General features: G+C 43.7%; 2 protein-coding genes across 2 annotated transcripts; one reads left to right on the forward strand and one right to left on the reverse strand.

The window, feature by feature from the left end:
• Positions 1–6538: 6538 nt before the first annotated feature.
• arsk (arylsulfatase family, member K) lies at positions 6539–9558 on the reverse strand. The gene is made up of 8 exons (XM_084457126.1): positions 9379–9558; positions 9049–9178; positions 8816–8975; positions 8405–8687; positions 8125–8296; positions 7718–7942; positions 7365–7580; positions 6539–7157 (listed from the first exon to the last, which is right to left on the reverse strand). The coding sequence occupies exons 1-8, from the start codon at positions 9481–9483 to the stop codon at positions 6886–6888; spliced, it is 1563 nt and encodes a 520-aa protein (XP_084313252.1). The 5' UTR covers positions 9484–9558; the 3' UTR covers positions 6539–6885.
• Positions 9559–10814: 1256 nt separating this feature from the next.
• Positions 10815–19449, forward strand: arrdc3a (arrestin domain containing 3a). Its single transcript, XM_084457284.1, has 8 exons — positions 10815–11308; positions 13588–13669; positions 13824–13971; positions 14538–14640; positions 14794–15050; positions 15711–15873; positions 16129–16268; positions 16430–19449. The coding sequence occupies exons 1-8, from the start codon at positions 11029–11031 to the stop codon at positions 16496–16498; spliced, it is 1242 nt and encodes a 413-aa protein (XP_084313410.1). The 5' UTR covers positions 10815–11028; the 3' UTR covers positions 16499–19449.
• Positions 19450–19718: the final 269 nt, after the last annotated feature.

The following is a 19718-nucleotide window of genomic DNA, read 5'->3' on the forward strand; positions in this document are numbered from 1 at the left end:
CAAACCAATGTGCTAGCTACTGTACATCCCAACTATGCTACTATCAAACCAATGTGCTAGCTACTGTACATCCCAACTATTCTACTATCAAACCAATGTGCTAGCTACTGTCCATCCCAACTATGCTACTATCAAACCAATGTGCTAGCTACTGTCCATCCCAACTATGCTACTATCAAACCAATGTGCTAGCTACTGTCCATCCCAACTATGCTACTATCAAACCAATGTGCTAGCTACTGTACATCCCAACTATGCTACTATCAAACCTATGTGCTAGCTACATCCCAACTATGCTACTATCAAACCCATGTGCTAGCTACTGTCCATCCCAACTATGCTACTATCAAACCAATGTGCTAGCTACTGTACATCCCAAATATGCTACTATCAAACCAATGTGCTAGCTACTGTCCATCCCAACTATCAAACCAATGTGCTAGCTACTGAACATCCCAACTATGCTACTATCAAACCTATGTGCTAGCTACATCCCAACTATGTTACTATCAAACCAATGTGCTAGCTACTGTCCATCCCAACAATGCTACTATCAAACCAATGTGCTAGCTACTGTCCATCCCAACTATGCTACGATCAAACCAATGTGCTAGCTACTGTACATCCCAACTATGCTACTATCAAACCAATGTGCTAGCTACTGTACATCCCAACTATGCTACTATCAAACCAATGTGCTAGCTACTGTACATCCCAACTATGCTACTATCAAACCAATGTGCAAGCTACTGTCCATCCCAACTATGCTACTATCAAACCAATGTGCTAGCTACTGTACATCCCAACTATGCTACTATCAAACCAATGTGCTAGCTACTGTCCATCCCAACTATGCTACTATCAAACCAATGTGCTAGCAACTGTCCATCCCAACTATGCTACTATCAAACCAATGTGCTAGCTACTGTCCATCCCAACTATGCTACTATCAAACCAATGTGCTAGCTATTGTACATCCCAACTATGCTACTATCAAACCAATGTGCTAGCTACTGTACATCCCAACTATGCTACTATCAAACCAATGTGCTAGCTACTGTACATCCCAACTATGCTACTATCAAACCAATGTGCAAGCTACTGTCCATCCCAACTATGCTACTATCAAACCAATGTGCTAGCTACTGTACATCCCAACTATGCTACTATCAAACCAATGTGCTAGCTACTGTCCATCCCAACTATGCTACTATCAAACCAATGTGCTAGCAACTTTCCATCCGAACTATGCTACTATCAAACCAATGTGCTAGCTACTGTCCATCCCAACTATGCTACTATCAAACCAATGTGCTAGCTACTGTACATCCCAACTATGCTACTATCAAACCAATGTGCTAGCTACTGTACATCCCAACTATGCTACTATCAAACCAATGTGCTAGCTACTGTACATCCCAACTATGCTATCAAACCAATGTGCTAGCTACTGTACATCCCAACTATGCTACTATCAAACCTATGTGCTAGCTACTGTCCATCCCAACTATGCTATCAAACCAATGTGCTAGCTACTGTACATCCCAACTATGCTACTATCAAACCTATGTGCTAGCTACTGTCCATCCCAACTATGCTACTATCAAACCAATGTGCTAGCTACTGTACATCCCAACTATGCTACTATCAAACCAACGTGCTAGCTACATCCCAACTATGCTACTATCAAACCAATGTGCTAGCTACTGTCCATCCCAACTATGCTACTATCAAACCAATGTGCTAGCTACTGTACATCCCAACTATGCTACTATCAAACCAATGTGCTAGCTACTGTCCATCCCAACTATGCTACTATCAAACCAATGTGCTAGCTACATCCCAACTATGCTACTATCAAACCAATGCTCTAGCTACTGTCCATCCCAACTAATCTGATTATAATTTTTGTATAGTTTGAGACCTTTGTTGAATAGATGTAGGCCTATTGTTTTGAAAAGCACTACACAATCTTACCTGCACAAGGTTGAGGAAGCAGAACTGGATGAGACTTTTGTCCAGGAAATCTCCTGAGAAATGACCATTATCTTGAAGGGTTTTTAAAAGATTCATCCAGAATGTACACTTTGTTTTCTAAGTATTCCCCACCAGGACTCGATTCGTTGATTTGCAGTGCTGCGACCATAGAAAACGTTTCGCTTTGGCAAAAACATCGTGGTGATTTCTTCTCAGAAAGATCTGCATATTCTCGACGTCTCCGTTTTCCGTGCCCCTATCAGCTCGCAGCCTCTCTGGGGGTTGAACCATCAGAACACACCTGGAAGTGGGGGGGAGGACTACTGGGGTGCAGCTGCTGGGCAGCCTTAGTTTGGAGGACTGGGAGGGGACTGTAATATGGAATTGTGTGAAAAAAGCCTATTTTACTCTACTTGTCTTGGTTTTCTGTGTAGGGGATTGGTGTTGGAGAGACCACATCTGTATGGGTGGAGTCGAGTTGTCCAAACTGTGACATAAACTCTGCATACTCATATTTGGAAGCCTGAGCCATGTATATAAGATCGATGTATCCTTAGGTGCTCTTGAATTGTCTAGCCTTATGATTCCCAGCTGGTGTAATATAATTTGTAGAATAAAATAAAGTATTCAAATGTGTGTGTGTGTGTGTGTGTGTGTGTGTGTGTGTGTGTGTGTTTGTGTGTGTGTGTGTGTGAAACCTTTAAACTATTTATTTCTATCCCTCTTATTCTATTTATTTCTATCCCTCTCTCATTCTATTTATTTCTATCCCTCTCTCATTCTATTTATTTATATCCCTCTCTCATTCTATTTATTTATATCCCTCTCTCGTTCTATTTATTTCTATCCCTCTCTCATTAGGGGCCAGGCAGCGTAGCTGCCGGAACCCTATTGTATTTGCCTATATTATTATTATTATTATTCTCCATCTTCCACTGAAGTCTAACTTCCCGTGGACAAAAAATCACCAAAATTTGCACAAAGCTCCAGTACTATACCCAAAGTCCTCAACCTGCATTGTAGGTCAATAAACCTGAAGGTGGTGCTACAGCAACAGTCTAAAGTTTAAAACTTTAAAAAAAATCATAACAAATCAGCCATAGGTGCTATTACTGTAAAACCACCACGTGAATGTAGTCCCAAGTGAGACAAAACTTTCATATGCTTTGACCTTGCAGGAATTTTGAAGTCCATCACTCTGATTTCTTCATAAACTGTAAAACCTATCAAACCTATCTCCTCCCACATTTTTTGTTCAATTGACACCAAATTGATCTACTGTATCTTCAGACTGTCCTTACCAAACGATCCTCACAGATTTTTGAAATATGAAAAATAGAGCCCACAGCACTTCAAAAAGTTTTTCTGTTAACAGTTCTGTATACAGTTCCTAATAATTCTCGCCAAATCAATGTCTGATCATCCTCATAAAAAGTGACAACATTGGCCACATATCCAAGATGTAGTATGATTTTTTTCAGAATTTTATCTCAAAAATTGAATTTTTTAAAATATGTTTAATTCTGTCCTCTGAAACCAACACTTCACACAGAGAAAACTACGTTACCCACAATCCAACGCAAGCTCCACGAATCTGAGACCGCTGTTGGCAACCCTACCCCACCCCCGCCGAGGATTACAATGACTAAATCGATTGATTGGCAACTGACTGAGTACACACCTGCTGAAGTTAATGTTCAATTATGAAAAAAAAGCTAACAAAACCTGTAACCCACATTTTTCAATCAATTAACACTATAGTTGCTACACTGGATCTTCAAACTGTCATTCACAAACTCATTGACCAGATTATTGAATTATCAAAATTGATCTTACAATGCATCAAAATGTTTTACTTATTATTATTATTCTCCATCTTCCACTGAAGTCTAACTTCCTGTGGACAAAAAATCACCAAAATTTGCACGTAGCTCCAGTACTAGACTTAAAGTCCTCAAGCTGCATTGTAGGTCAATAAAGCTGAAGGTGGCGCTACAGCAACAGTCTAAAGTTTCAAACTTTAAAAAATCATAACAAATCAGCCATAGGTGCCATCACTGTAAAACCACCACATGAATGTAGTCCCAAGTGAGTAAAAACTTTCATACACTCTGACCTTGCAGGAATTTTGAAGTCCATCACTCTGATTTTTTCATAAACTGTAAAACCTATCAAACCAATTTCCTCCCACATTTTTTGTTCAATTGACACCAAAATTGATATACTGTATCTTCAGACGGTCCGTACCAAACGATCCTCACAGATTATTGAAATATGAAAAATTGAGCCCACAGCACATCAAAAGGTTTTACTGTAAACAGTTCTGTATACAGTTCCTATTCATTCTCGCCAAATCAATGTCTGATCATGCTCATAAAAAGTGACAACATTGGCCACATATCCAAGATGTAGTGTGATTTATTTCAGAATTTTATCTAAAAAATTGAATTTTTAAAAATATGTTTAATTCTGTCCTCTGAAACCAACACTACATACAGAGAAAACTACATTACCCACAATCCAACGCAAGCTCCGGAGACATCGCTGTTGGCAACCCTACCCAGCCCCCGCCGAGGATTACAATGACTAAATCGATTGATTGGCAACTGACTGAGTACACAGCTGCTGAAGTTAATGTTCAATTATGAAGAAAAGCAAACAAAACCTGTAAAAATTAATAAACATATCTCATCCCACATTTTTCAATCAATTAACACCACACAACTTGCTCCACTGGATGTTCAGACTGTAATTCCCAAACTCATTGACCAGATTGTTGAATTATCAAAATCGAGCTTACAATGCATCAAAATGTTTTACAAATGTTTTACGATACGATATGAATGTACAAAATTAACATTGGAATGTCAACTTTCTTGTTGTCCTCCTATTCGCTCGCTTATTGCTCCTAAACTTGTCGGAAATTGCCTGGCCCCGCCTCATCGCTGCGAAGCAGCTTTAATTCTATTTATTTCTATCCCTCTCTCATTCTATTTATTTCTATCCCTCTCTCATTCTATTTATTTCTATCCCTCTCTCACTCTTTATCTCTCCTTCGCTCTCTTACTACTCCATATCTTTCTGTAAACTCATCTACTGAAGCAAATTATCTTTACAAATTGCTAGACAACTAAGATGTAAGATTTCTTTCACAGAGGCCGCTGCTGAGGATAATGTACAGGATGATGCTCAAGATCCTCACTTTTCCCATTTTCCATCATGAATGAAAGGGTCATGCCAAGGGTATTAGACCTCCTTTCTAGAGATGTTTATTATGCAAATGTAAAAAGTCACACATGGTCCATGGAGCCTCCAATAAAGTTGTATGCATGTATCAAAGGTGTAGCTGTGTGTTTTTGAGGTTTAGTTTACATTTTAGTTCACACTTCATGTTCACCTTTCCTTTCTTTTGCCTTGAACGATGGTTAGTAGAATATAGCCTGTTCCCCAGTGAGTTGAGGAAAAGTTTCTGGTTGGGTTGGTTTCCTCCTGGGGCTCATTTGTGTGTCAGTTGTAGAGTTGCAGTGCTATTGTCTTTGTTTGCCAACAGTGTACTAGTGGTGTGCTGTTTTTTTTTTTTTTACAACCCTACATGTATACAAAGTGGCAATGCTACTCACTGTCTTTGGTTGTTTGTAAAGTTGCCTGTCCCTCCTGTTGGAAGTCAGTCAGGGAACTTAATCAGACCAGAGAAATAAAAAGAAAAATGAGGCGAGGCTTCCGTCTGGCCACTCTACCATAAAGGCCTGATTGGTGGAGTGCTTCAGAGATGGTTGTCCTTCTGGAAGGTTCTCCACAGAGGAAGGCTGGATCTCTGTCATTGACCATCGGGTTCTTGGTCACCTCCCTGACCAAGGCCCTTCTCCCCCGGCCAGCTCTAGGAGGAGTCCTGGTGGTTCACATTTCTCACATTTCTTCCATTTACGAATGATGGAGACCGCTGTGTTTGTTGGGACCTTCAATGCTGCAGGATTTTTTTGTTCCCTTCCCCAGATCTGTGCCTCAATACAATCCTGTCTCGGAGGTCTACAGACAATTAATTTGACTTCATAGCTTGGTTTGTGCTCTGACATGCACTGTCAATAGTGGGACCTTATACAGACAGGTGTGTGCCTTTCAAAATCCTGTCCAATCAATTGAATTTACCACAGAATTTACAGTTTTTTTATTTTTAATAAATTTGCAAAAATCTCTAAAAAAAAACTATTTTACTTTGTCATAATAGGATATTGCATGTAGAATTAAAAAAATATTTTTTTTAAATCCATTTTGGAATAATGATGTAACATCAAATGTGAAAAAAGTGAAGGGATATTAATACTTTCCAGATGCACTGTAGATTCAATATTCCTTTTATTCGTCACATGTAATGTACGATGTACATTGCTGCCGGCTCCAAGATTATGCTTCAGATAAACTTTAATACTAAATTACAAATTACAAATTTACAAGTTACAAATTTACAATTTACAAAAATTACAATTTTATCAATTAACACAAAACACAATGAGTACCCTTTCTTTAAGAATACAATTAAGCTGGGATGGGATAGATAAAAGGTCTGGATAGATTATGTACACTATATATGGATATGATATGCTATATGTGGATATACAGAAGACTTGTTGAGAAACAGTGTTTATCATTATTTGGATCATAAGCTGAAAAATAACATTGCCCTCGGTCACTTTAATAAACAGCATATGATTCATGTGACCCACACTGAGACCTTCTTCAGTGTCAGTTTCCAGTTATATCATATGACTATCTTGATGGTATGACAAACCCTGTTAACGACAGAAACATTATAAAAGCAAGAAGGGACAATTTAGGCACTCATACAGTACTCTAGCAGTCATTCGAAATCCCAGTGTTTATGAGCTCATGTTTATGTTTATGAGCTAGTGTTTATGAGGTCATGAGCCACTCATCAATGGCTTTCTCGTTGTTTATAGGATCCTTCTGCCAGTCCACATGCCACCTCAGGTTAGCGATCACCTGGGTATAATTGTCCCCTAGACTCTTGCGCCAGGCAGAAAACTGTAGCTTGTTGTAGAGATGGACGGACTGGGAGACCTGTGGGTAGTCCACTATGCTGAGCAGACGCTTGTCCAGGTGACGCCACATATCCGGGAACCTGGACGCCACATTTTTAAGTTCCTCCTTGTCCAGGGTTAGGTCTGGTGGGGACAACGGAAGTGTTCAAACATCGTACGGTCATATAGCACACAATACAGGACGCACATAAAACACAGTGTAGGGAACAGCGGTTACTAATTTACTAATTAATAAAGGAACACTGGTTCTAATAAGATCCACACATCCGACACTGTCCCTCTCTTACTTCACCAGCATGGAGTATAGATGTTTAAATGTGAGAGACTCACCAAAGAGCTGTGGAGGGACACTCAGGCCGTCAGCATAGGCAATGTACTTCCACCGGCCCAGCCTCAGCATGTAGGTGGAGGCGTTGGCGTTACAGCCGTGGTATTCACTCAGTACCCAGCCTGGGTGGCTCCGCCCCGGCCGGGCACCACGCCGGGTCACAAGGGGAAGGAGGGAGTGCCCACTGAGACCGCCTGGTACAGGAATGCCAGCTATCTCTGAGGAAACAAACGTGGCATGGATTCTGTATATTGACCTGTCTTTTGTGAATGAAATAATATTCTGATAAGAATCGCCAGCTGCATGTTTCACCAGAAGACCAGCAGTCCACGTCTACCAGTGCTCCAGTCCTGACCTAACAAGGTGGGGTAGAGGTCCACCAGGGACACGGGCAGGCTGAGCTGCAGGCCAGACTTCACCCCCGGGCCCATCAGCTGCAGAGGGACGTGGGAGCTGCCCTCAAACATGGACATCTTGTAGAACTGCCGGTGCTCCATGGCCATGTCCCCGTGGTCAGCGGTGAACATCAGCACTGTGCTGTCCAGCAGCCCAGAGTCCCGCAGCGCTGAGATCACCTGACCTGGACGACAACGGGACCAGATATAGGAGTCGGTGTCTGGTCTGGAGTATGTGATGGTTAGTTACTAGTTACTAGTGTAGTCGTGAGGAGGAAGACAAACTTACTACAAGTCCTAACTTAAATAGCTCTGTATTTTGGCAACTGGCAATGTGTCGAAAAATAAAAGCATTACGTAAACAAACCTAGCATGGCGTCTGTTTCCGCACACATTGCATAGTAGAAGGCCCTTATGTTTCGGACCTCCTCCTGGGTGAAGTTACCGGAGCAGTTCTTAGTGTATGTGGAGTAGTAGTCCACAGGATGCATGGAGGACAAGGGCAGCCATTTTGGAATTGAGATGAGTTCATACATCACCTGCATGTGGAAGGAAGGACAGCAGTAGAAACAGACTTGTTACTTATGCAGTGGAACCCGACCCGACCATCTGCTGAGTGTATCCAAACGTGAATCCAGAGTGATTGCCTTTTTGAGCCAATACGGGGAGGTGCGGAAGGTGGACCCGCCGGCGGTGGGGCCCAGAGACTCGGTTCTGTAGGGGTGGGGCAGGTTGAGGCCCAGGTAGAGGACGAAGGGCTGGGAGAGAGAGGCGGCAGTGCGGTTGATCCACTGGGTGGCCTTGTCTACCACCCTCCAGTCCTTCACCATGACCCTGTCGGTAGACGCATCTCCAACCAGGTCTGTCACAGGCCTGCCTTCCTGACGCAGAAGGAACCGGACGTCCCGCGTCCACGCCTCCACTCGATTGCTGGGGGGTAAATATCACACACACACACACACACACACACACACACACACACACACACACACACACACTAAATAAAGAAATGAATCTTCTACTTGGAAGGGAGTCCACAAGCCAATTAAAGAGCCCACCTGACAGAGTGACTTCCTGACGTGTAGTCCAGCTTCCCCATCCTCTCTGTGTGATAGCCGCTCTGCTGTAGAAGGTCCATCCATGTGGTCGCGTTGGGATCCAGGCACTTATAGTTGTTCCATGACTGAGTCAAGTGGACAAAACGGCCACTCCACATAGCTGGGAATAAATAAACATTCAACAGACTGCATGGCTCAACCCATCAGTGGTGATGGTAGAGGAGTGACCATACCTGATCGGGAGGGACAGCAGACTGGAGAGTTGGTGTAGGCACTGAGGAAGGTCGCTCCCATCTCCCTCATGTAGTTCATGTATGGCAACTGCACCACTCTGCTCCCCGGGTCGAAGGTCAGCCGCCCATCCTTCACAGGGAAAATTACTGTTTTAGCACCTCAACCGTTTCGGCACCTCAACTTCATCTCAATCTGCTGACCGGGCAAGAGGTGAATTTGTGCGTTATCATTTCTTGTGATCTTAAAGTAGTAAACGGTGGCAATCCTACATGCTGACATTTAAACTGATACTGTAGGTACAGTTGCTTAGTTAAGTTGGGTCTACTTACAAACGCATCAGACATCACCATTACAATGTTGGGTCTGGTTCGGTTTTGGCAAAGACATTCTTTACTTTGAGATAGAAAAACAAAAGCTAAACATAATAGATACATTGTTGAATTGATTGATTAATCCATTTCAAACTTGGTGCTGGTGAACAGGAGACAGTGTCCCATCCAGTTCGGTTATAACCGTCCACTTCATCATCTTCCTTGTTCCAGGGGAATGGTCACAGTGCGAATTCCGGGTTGCTCTTTTCAAAATAAGAGACAACTTTCTTTGAGATTTCTGTCCAATTTCGGGTGTAATTGTTCACTATAAACAGCAGAGGGAGACACTTACCTTCTTATCACAAGACGAGAAGAAGTCACCCCACTCCACTTCCTACATCTATCCTATCTATTGTCTGATAACGAAGCAGGCCAGGCAACACTGTATCCCATCTATGACTGAGATAAGGAAGCAGGCAAAATATCCATATTTTCGGGCGACACAGCTCAGATCAGTTTAGAGTCAATGTATCTTATTTCATGTCTTATTTCTTATGTCATGTCGTTCCCATATTACGACTTAAAATCTAATGAACACACCGCAGACGGAAGGACGACTTCACAACTCGAGAGATTGGACCATCCGAGAAGCACGTGTGAATGCAGCAGAAGCCCACTAGACCTGTAGAGAGGTTTGCTCAACAGGTGATCGCAATTAAAGCTATGACTCAGGTCGGCCACAAGGTGGCGTCTCGATTCCAAAAAGAGAAGTCGTGCAGGTTGAGCGTCTAGAAATCAGCATTTATGAACTATGTGTTTTTCACACTCTGTGACGCACCTTTATGTTTACAAGGCCCGTCCATGTTTTGAAGTGGAACAGAATAGGCCTATATATGGTGAGATGAAATTGAGGGAATGTTAAACATGCTGTTCTCTTGAGTAATCTAGGCCTATAATCAGCCTGCACAGCTGCACAATGACTGCCTGTTGTACATTGTGTGCTGGCTTTTGTTCCATGCACTTGAAAATTGTACGGTGTGTGTAGTCTATATTTAACATAAGTAGGCTATGTTATGATGTTTACAATGGAATACATATGGAGGCTATGCATTTGAAATGCATTGTGGAGGGAGCAGAAATTGTAGCCTATATAGACCCGCACACGTGTAGGCCAATCTTCCAAACATACTTTCCAAACATTATTTTGTATTACACTTAATGCAAAGGCTAAATAAACGAGCAATATTTGAGTTGCACGCTTAGACTATCAGCTGTTAAACCAAAGTTGTGGTCTGGCTGAGTGCCACGGGTTTCTTCTCCCTTCCCTTGTTCCAGCAGAGCAGCAGGCGGAAGGAGGGGGCAGCGGAGGCCCGCGCATGCTCAGTAGGTTGTTTTTCTCAAAATCCTCTCTTAAAGTGAGCAGAGCAGCGGAGTTGCGTGTCTTTGACCAGAGACCATCGCGCAGACGGGCGAACGATAACAGCATCTCCTGCTGTTATTTAGCCTTCACATCTCAATGAACTGTTTGCAGAGAAAGCACTGATCGTCGTGCCCACTGCTTTTGCAGGGCAGAGATACTGATCAGTGTCTCAATTCTGCATTTTTCTTTTTTCTTATGAGATTATTTTCATAGACTTTTATTTCTAGGTCGCTGTATCACTTTCCACCATGGTGCTAGGAAAGGTAAGGAGCTTCACTGTAAGCTACGACTGTCTCAATGACAGCAATGTCCCCGTTTTCTCAAGCGGGGACTCCGTCTCAGGGAGAGTTATCATCGAAGTCACTGGAGAAATCCGGGTGAAATCTCTGAAAATCCACGCAAAAGGATTTGCAAAAGTTCGTTGGACTGAATCAAGAAATGCTGGATCCAACACTGCCTACACGCAGAATTACACAGAAGAAGTGGAATATCTAAATCACAGAGACATCCTTATTGGACACGAAAGAGGTAAGAAGATGTACTAATGTAGAAATTAATAGGTCACTTTGATATCAAGTCAGGATGCTCTTTGTATAGAGATGGACCAGAGGATGCTGAGTCTTGTCAGTGTGTAACCAATGACTTTCTGCACCCATTACAAGAACAGTCTTTTGTACTTAGTTTTACACTGATTCAGTGTGCTGTTGTACGACCAAAAAATTCTCCCTGGAAAAAAAATATGACCATATTCACTAAGATGATCAAGTTGCTCTTTCAGGGGTGCAGAATGGATGACAGAATAGCTACCTCGGCTCGCAATGAAATTGTATGAATTAGCCTATAATAAAAGCCAAAGGCCAAATATTTTCAGGCACATCTATTCACATCAAAACGATTAAAGGCATTCTCAAATCTACATTTATATCAAGCAGTCGTGTAAGGTGTATTAGAAGCGTTCTCCAAGTTTCCACCCATTGTTCAAAGCGGTTCAATCCTGTTCAGAAACTGGATGTGAGGGGGTGAAGGGACTGGTCTTTCTCTTCGCTGATTGGCTGAGGTGCTCGTGTGTGTGCCAATGACCTCATGCTTTTGCAGAAAGTGACAGAAAAAGTATTGTAACTTTGTATCCGACCTGCAACATCAGTGAAGGTTACAAAGTAGGCGCAGTGTGAAAATATTACGTGTTTTGCAAATTAGTCTCTACAATGGCAATAAAACTAATTCTGATTCTGAGCACCGATGTTGTCCAGTCTGTTTCGGATGAACAGCAGTGGTAGAGGAGACTGTTAGAGATTGACTGTGTAATTTAATCGTTATTACTGATGCATGGTTCCTTCATGTCAAGGCATTTTCTGCCTTATATTTGCAGATGTGCGTAGCCGGGTTCAGTTAACGTGTACACACCTCACTCTGACCTGGATGTGTTAGCCTGTTGCTAAGGCCCTTCACTGGATAGAAAGGGCAACCCGAGAGAGGGAGAAAAATAGCTGGATATTGAATTTTATATTTTTGTTAGTCTGTAGGACCTGCAGCTTTGTTGACTGATAGCTTACTTCGCATCATATTGCATGTTTATGGTCTTTATGTGCTGCATAGTTAGTATAGGCTGTTGTTTTGATACATGATGGTTTATAAATCAATATGTAAGAAATATTTACCCCATGCATGCTGTTATTGGATTTGGTATGGTTGAATATGAATAGATGTCTCTTTGTACTGGCCCTCAAATGTTTCTTCTATGAAATTAAGAAAGACATGTAAAGAGAGATTGTGTTTAATAAAGGTACGAATGGTTTAATTGCGCCTTTGTCTGTCCTCTTTTTCTTCTTGGCTGTGTCTTTTCCTTCCTTCTTTCTTTCTGTCTGTCACAATCTTCTCACGTGTATCAATGAATGGGTAAATTGTCTGTGGTCCATGCTGCATTACCCGCGTCAGATGCAGTGGGCGGGGCCTGAGAGCAGCGGGCGGGGCCTGAGAGCAGCAGGCTGGGTGGATGGGGCGGGGCCTGAGAGCAGCAGGCTGGGTTGAGACACTGTGGGCGGGGCCTGAGAGCAGCAGGCTGGGTGGATGCAGCACAGTGAATGCTAATGAGCAGGCTGGGCTGGGCTGGGGAGCTGCTCGGCCGGTTTAGGCCGGTCTTCTCCTGCTCCAGTCTGCTCTTGACTGACAGCTCGGGACTTGTTTACCACAGCTCTGCTGCTGAGGCTAGGAGGGGGTGCTGAGCTGGCACAAACGGACCACTCGCTCCACCGTAGTCTTTCAAATAGCGCATGGAGTAGAGAAACTATCCACATATTTGTAATATAATGCGTTTATGCAACGCTTATATTCTCCATAGACTAGGCTACCTCCATTACACATGAACACCTGAACAATTGAGAAAATTATAAAGATATATAGCCTATTTGATGGTAGCCATGACCTATATTTTCTGCTACGCTTATAAATGTGACCAATTGCACTACAATTGCAAGACTTTAATAATTATTACATCTCCTTTAAGATGGTATATCGGGATTCAGTGCTAGAATGTTGTTGTTTTGTTAAATATAGTGATGCAAATTAATAATTGTTTTTCATGTTTCATCAGAATACATTTTGCATTCAGACAGTTTGTTTTTACTGATAAACTCTGATAAAATAATGTAAGCTGATTTGTTTCCGTGTCTGCTGTACTCCAGGTAGCCTATGACAGGAAGATCCTTTGTTCTCTTTTTCTCTGGGTTGTGTTTTGCAGATAACAGCATAGAAATAGTGTGTCCCAGTAGTGTACATGTATTTGGAATATTGTCCTTCTTGTGTTCCAGACGATGACAACTCAGAAGAAGGACTCACCACTATCCATTCAGGAAGGCACGAATATGCATTCAGCCTTGAGCTTCCACAGACGTGAGTATTATTTAGGCCTACTTTTCCTGGACTAACCCAAAGAGAGATTCAATCATAATGTTTCTATCCTTGTGTCTGCCTTCAACTGAAGATTGTGGCGCTATATGTTCCCTCCAAGTGACCCATTTGATGATTATTTTTCTCCCTCCATCAGACCTTTGGCTACCTCTTTTGAAGGGAAGCATGGCAGCGTGCGCTACTGGGTGAAGGCGGAGCTCCACAGGCCATGGCTTCTGCCCATGAAGACTAAGAAGGAATTCACCGTCTTCGAACACATCGACATCAACACTCCCTTACTGCTGGTGAGCTCTCAATAATAGCCAAACATCTGAGGGGTTATTTTGGTGTAATACTTGTTCTTAGACCAGAGGCACTTGGCTGCCCAATGTCTTTCCAGTGGTTAGGTTTGCTGCCTAAAAAGAGCTTAGAATTCCTGGCTTTCTTGGTGAGTTTTTACCAAATGGGACGGAAGGGATGTCAAAGAATTGCCCTATGACTCAAGGCCTCTTACTAATTTTTAGTAATCAGATCTAGTTCCTGCTGGTTCAATCTGGCACAGTGGTTCCAAAAAGAGAAGTGAAACTGAGGTGATGTCATACTGTGCATTGATGGTGTGTGACAGCAACGTTTTATGAAGAAGGTGGACTTTGATGAATTGATAGCCTCCAGAAAGGAAAAGCAAGAAACGAGTTGTTCATGTTTTTTTGTTTTGTTGCGACGCCCAGGGCGTTCTATGTCACAACAGTTTCTGTCGGAAAGCCAAAGCTTCAGGAAGCACAAACCATTTTGCCTGTCATAAGAGCTGATTGTCACAACGAGGTGAAACCTTAAACACGATTTCCTTACGGTCTTTCTCTTGTCTTTCCAGTCACCACAGGCAGGCACGAAAGACAAGACGCTGTGCTGCTGGTTCTGCACCTCAGGTCCAATCTCCCTAAGTGCCAAAATTGAAAGGAAGGGATACACACCAGGTGAGACGCATTCCCGCTCTGTCAACTGAACTGACAAGTAGTTCATCACCTATTCTGATCACTTTCTCACTGACAGTTCAAATATGTCTGAGATCCCAAAAAAGTCATTCCTACGGCTGGCGAATACCTAACCCTCCCCTGTTGTCTCTGCAGGAGAATCAATCCAGATCTTCGCCGAGATCGAGAACTGCTCCTCCCGCATGGTGGTGCCAAAGGCGGCCATCTACCAAACCCAGACCTTCTACGCCAAAGGGAAAATGAAGGAGGTCAAACAGCTGGTGGCCAACCTCCGCGGCGAGTCGCTGTCCTCGGGCAAGACGGAGACGTGGAACGGCAAGATGCTGAAGATCCCCCCCGTCTCCCCCTCCATCCTGGACTGCAGTGTCATCAGAGTCGAATATTCCCTCATGGTGAGTTTCCCTCTGTGGCGTCAGACTCTTCCTTCCCCGTTCTGTCTCTTTCCCGCCACCCGTTCCATTTCCCTTTTTCTTTTCTCTCTCTTCCTCATTTATATTTTTACCGTTGTGTTTCCACGGGGCACTGCGCACGTTTCCAAACGGGCTAGACGTGTTGAGACATCGGTAGCCGCCATTTCATTTTAGACCACAGAGAGACTAATATGTGACTACATTGACTTTTCCTTCTCGGTCTACAGTCTACTAGTAAGCAGCAGTCAGGCGTAGGGAGGGGTTGGTATATCTGGGGCTCTCGTGTTCCTAGATAGCCTTGTGTGACTCAGGCGGCTTGATACAAAGGCTCTGGGACAGTACCAGGTGTTCATGCACCGTTAAGAGGATCAGCCTAGAATATCTGAGGCTACACACTTGCCTGGAACGTACCAATGGCCTCTTTACCCTGTGAACTGACCAGCCCTCCCGCTCACATCGCCTCCTAAAACTGACCCACATATTACAGAACTGCAGAATCATGTAGACACCGTGTGTTCTAGAACATGGAGGAGGGGGGCGTTCTGTGGCCCTACGTCCTTGTTAGCTGAGGAGGGGTAGGCTTGCCGACCCCAGCCACGCTGACCTAACCCGACCTAACCTGGCCTGTCTCGCCTTGTGCAGGTGTACGTGGACATCCCCGGGGCCATGAACCTGTCCCTCAACCTGCCCCTGGTCATCGGCACCATCCCCCTGCACCCGTTCGGCAGCCGGACCTCCAGCGTCAGCTCCCAGTGCAGCATGACCATGAGCTGGCTGGGCATGGCTCTGCCTGACAGGCCCGAAGGTAGACACACACACGCATGCACACACACACACACACACACACAAAAGCACACAAGCGCACACACACACACACACACACAAACAAACACACACGCGCACACACACACACACACACGCGCACACACAGATAATCTCCACTGCTCTACTAGAATCACTAGCAGACACTCTCATTGAGAATCATATCAATTCATTTGATTTGAACTTCTTCACAGAGAGAGTCTTGGTGCTAAAGCTGTTTGTTTGGTTGTCCTCTCAGCTCCGCCCAGCTATGCAGAGATCGTGACTGAGGAGCAGAGACAGAGCCTGGAGGTCCCCTCAGCCAGGGACCAGTTTGAAGGACCCCTCTTTGCCTACATCCAGGAGTTCCGCTTCCAGCCCCCTCCTCTCTACTCCGAGGTAGGTAGTAACACCACACACACACACACACACACACACACACACACACACACACATGCTTAATGCAAGAGGTGAATACACTGGAATCTGATCAAATGAATAAAATCAATTATACTGCTCTTCCTCAGTGATTAATGGTTGTCTCTCCTCCCTCCCCCCAGATCGATCCCAACCCTGATCACGCCAGCCGGACAGAGGAGCGCAGGCCTGACACCTGCCCGTCACGCTGAGGGACGCCCCCTGGCTCCGCCCGGAGACGTCGGGCGACGACCCCGCGACAGTCACCTCTCAGCTTTTGTTTATTTTCCCCGGCGACAGCGTTTGCACTCCGCTGTTGACGTAGAGAGAAAACAAACAAACAAACAAAAACAAAACAATAACAGACACGGACAAACACCACGGCGAGGTGGACGAAGCTCCTCCCCCTACCCTCAGCGAGGGAACAGGAAGTCGCTACAGACTATTACTTCCTGTCTCCCCGACTCGTGGGGGGGGGGGGGGGGGGCACGGACGAACGAGTGCACCCCGCCCTGTGAGAGCCCTATGTAGCGGAGCCGGCCCTGGTGGGAGTGACGATGACGAAGATGAAGCACCACCAGGGCTCCGTCTGCCTATAGCTCTTCAACTCCCGCTTCTTCTGTAACCACTGCACATAATGGCACATGGCTCTCAAGCAGAGCAGGACTCTCATGTCCAGAGCTGAGCAGGAAAAAAAATGAACAGAGGAGGAAGAAGAGAGAGAAAACGACGATATAACCACCGCCTGTCTGCACGCGCTCAGCAGCAGTCAACAATGGAGCAAAGACTAGCCTCCTCCTGCCTCATTTTCCTCTCTGTTTTGCACGTTATTCTTTGCTTGAGTTGTGTAGCTCCATTTGAGAGAGAAAGAAGAATCACTATTTGTTTTGGTTTCAGCCTTGTATAACGCTGGACTGAAAGAGACTGCGGGCTTAACTCCTAGACTCCTTATCCGCACAACTTTGAACAACGCAGAGAACATAATCGAGAGAAGCGAGAATAGAAAGACTGAAAAAGGACAAAAAACGATGCACTGACCTTGTTTAAGCTATTAAGATGTTTCTTTTTCCGTATGAAACGTAGTTTGGACTTAAACACTGCAGCAAGGCCCTCTCAACTCTCCACCCAGAATCTCTTTACGATGTTGCCTCTTTAGCTTGGATCCACATGTGGCTTCTTCTTCCTTTGTTTCATTTTGTTACGTCTGTCTTTTGATTTAGTTCCAAACATAGAATGCCTTTCAGCCAATCATTGTTTGCTTTGAGTTTATGCTGCTCTTGTTCTGGAGTAGATGGGCTGGAGACAAACACTTGTCTCTGAAGATGTGCATGAGGTGAAGAATAATGGAAAGTGTGTGCGTGTGTGTGTGTGTGTGTGTGTGTGTGTGTGTGTGTGTGTGTGTGTGTGTGTGTGTGTGTGTGTGTGTGTGTGTGTGTGTGTGTGTGTGTGTGTGTGTGTGTGTGTGTGTGTGTGTGTGTGTGTGTGTGTGAGTGTGTGTGTGTGGCTCTGACAGAAAGGGTAGGACATAGGATGTCTCCTCCAGCTGAATGTGTGCAGCCCCTCTACTCCCAGCTCAGAGCAGCGCAGGCTTACATGCTGCCTAAAGAGAAGCACTGTCTCTGGTGATCTCACTTGCCAAAAAAGTTTGAAATGGCACTGTTTGAAATAGTGAAATGATTTCCTTTTAACAGAAAAGTCTACCATCAGATCTAGAGGGAGACATAACAAACCGAGGCAGCTTTTTAACACAAACATTCCCTTTTTGTCCCGCCGCACTTGCCAAACTCATTCACAAACTGTTTTCCAGACCAGTGAAGCCAAAATGCTTGAGCAAAAAGTAAAAGAGGAAATGATTTAAGCTGCCTCTGACAGAAGCAGTAGCCTAGCAATCTCAACCCAGCCAGACGGCATGCTGGGAAGACTTTGACGTTGCCGGATCTCCACTCAAACTGGCCAGAACAAGTAGTGCTAGTAGGTTGACATGAGTAATACATTGGTTTTCAAACTCTTTCAACAGTTAGACCGGCGAGAGTGGAGATTTAGCATAGCGATAAACGTGAAGCACTTTTTTGATAAGAAAATAAAAGAAAAAATGTCTAGCATTCAGGGTGAAGGTCTGGAAAAAGTTTGGTAACCACATAATTTACCGGTGAGAAAATGCAGTTGAGCAGTGTTGTGTTGGACATGAATGCATAATTTAAGCTACTGTAGTAATGTGTTTTACAAGTTTACAGTTGTAAGTCGCTGACACTTCTTTGTATGTAGGAGTGTGTTTTTGTGCGTTTGTGTGCGTGCTCTTTCAAGATCCAGCTAGCAGCTATAAGAAAACAGCTTCTGACAGTAACCAACAAACCGCAGATGGACGTGATCTTATCTTAGTGGCCTTTACACACACCTAATTATGATATGTAATTATCGCGTGTCTATAGAATTCACTATCTTCCTCCTTTCCCCCTCTCTTTTACCTGTCTGTCTGAACATTATGAGTCCTGTCATGTTTTTCAAAGGGGCAAAAAGGGAAGAAATTTTATTTTAAAGCGCATGTTAGAAAAATGATCCCTGGACAAGCCTTTTGACATGATGATTAGTAACGACTGGGCTAGTTTATGTACTTGGGCATTGATTATTTGTTTTCCAGTCAGATATAACTCCATTCAGTTGAGTTGGGCTGACCTTCCAGGTGACGGGCAGAGCTGTTGATCAGCTCCCTCTCTCCACTCAGACTCACAGTGAGATAACATGACTAGACTGCTATTCTCAGATATAACTCTATCATCTTCTCCTGCTAGCTTTTCTTTTGTTTTGATTCTACCTTAGGGAATGTGTATCAAGCTAAAATGAATAAGCTTAAGAATTTGTTTCAGGTTTGTCAATTCCATGGTCCATTGCTTGGGCCGCAGTGTAGTCCAGTGTTGAAGCTGAAACTCCTGACTGGATCGAGTTAGGAACTAGAAAAATGGGACTGGGGATGTGAAATATGTTAGAAACAAAGTGCAATATTACTCATTTGAATTTGTTTCATTCACCATTTGTAGTATGTTCATTTTTTCTTTTGTCTCTTTAGTTTCTTGGTTATGATATTGATATTGTATGTATACATGTCCTGAATGATTTAACCATTTGCCTAGTTCTTCCTTTGAGTTGAATAAACTTTTGTTCTAAATTGAAATCCACTGTTGTGTGTATCATTTGAGACTGGGTGATTTACTGAATAAGTCCATACATATTCTCAGTTTAGCCTAGATTGAACAGTAAGACATATTCTCAATTTAGACTCTTAAGACAGTAAGACAAAATCTTTCCAGGGTCATCTAAAATCACCATCATTGGGATGGTTATTGTATCCATGGTGTTACTCCTTTGAATGGAACGAGCTACCACTACAAAACTGCCATAATTAAGGCAGCAGCGCCCCTACTGGTTGTTTCTAGA

Source organism: Borostomias antarcticus (genome assembly GCF_949987555.1).
Source record: "Borostomias antarcticus genome assembly, chromosome: 23".
Lineage (NCBI taxonomy): Eukaryota > Metazoa > Chordata > Actinopteri > Stomiiformes > Stomiidae > Borostomias > Borostomias antarcticus.

Excerpts from the sequence above, each read along its gene's own strand:
- arsk (XM_084457126.1), bottom strand. The coding sequence starts at position 9,483 with ATGTATCTATTATGTTTAGCTTTTGTTTTTCTATCTCAAAGTAAAGAA. Across the intron at positions 7,943-8,124 it reads GGAAACAGACGCCATGCTAG|GTCAGGTGATCTCAGCGCTG; the intron begins GTTTGTTTACGT and ends GTTGTCGTCCAG. Across the intron at positions 7,158-7,364 it reads TGTCCCTCCACAGCTCTTTG|ACCTAACCCTGGACAAGGAG; the intron begins GTGAGTCTCTCA and ends TGTCCCCACCAG.
- arrdc3a (XM_084457284.1), top strand. The coding sequence starts at position 11,029 with ATGGTGCTAGGAAAGGTAAGGAGCTTCACTGTAAGCTACGACTGTCTC. Across the intron at positions 13,972-14,537 it reads TCAACACTCCCTTACTGCTG|TCACCACAGGCAGGCACGAA; the intron begins GTGAGCTCTCAA and ends TTGTCTTTCCAG. Across the intron at positions 14,641-14,793 it reads AAGGAAGGGATACACACCAG|GAGAATCAATCCAGATCTTC; the intron begins GTGAGACGCATT and ends TTGTCTCTGCAG.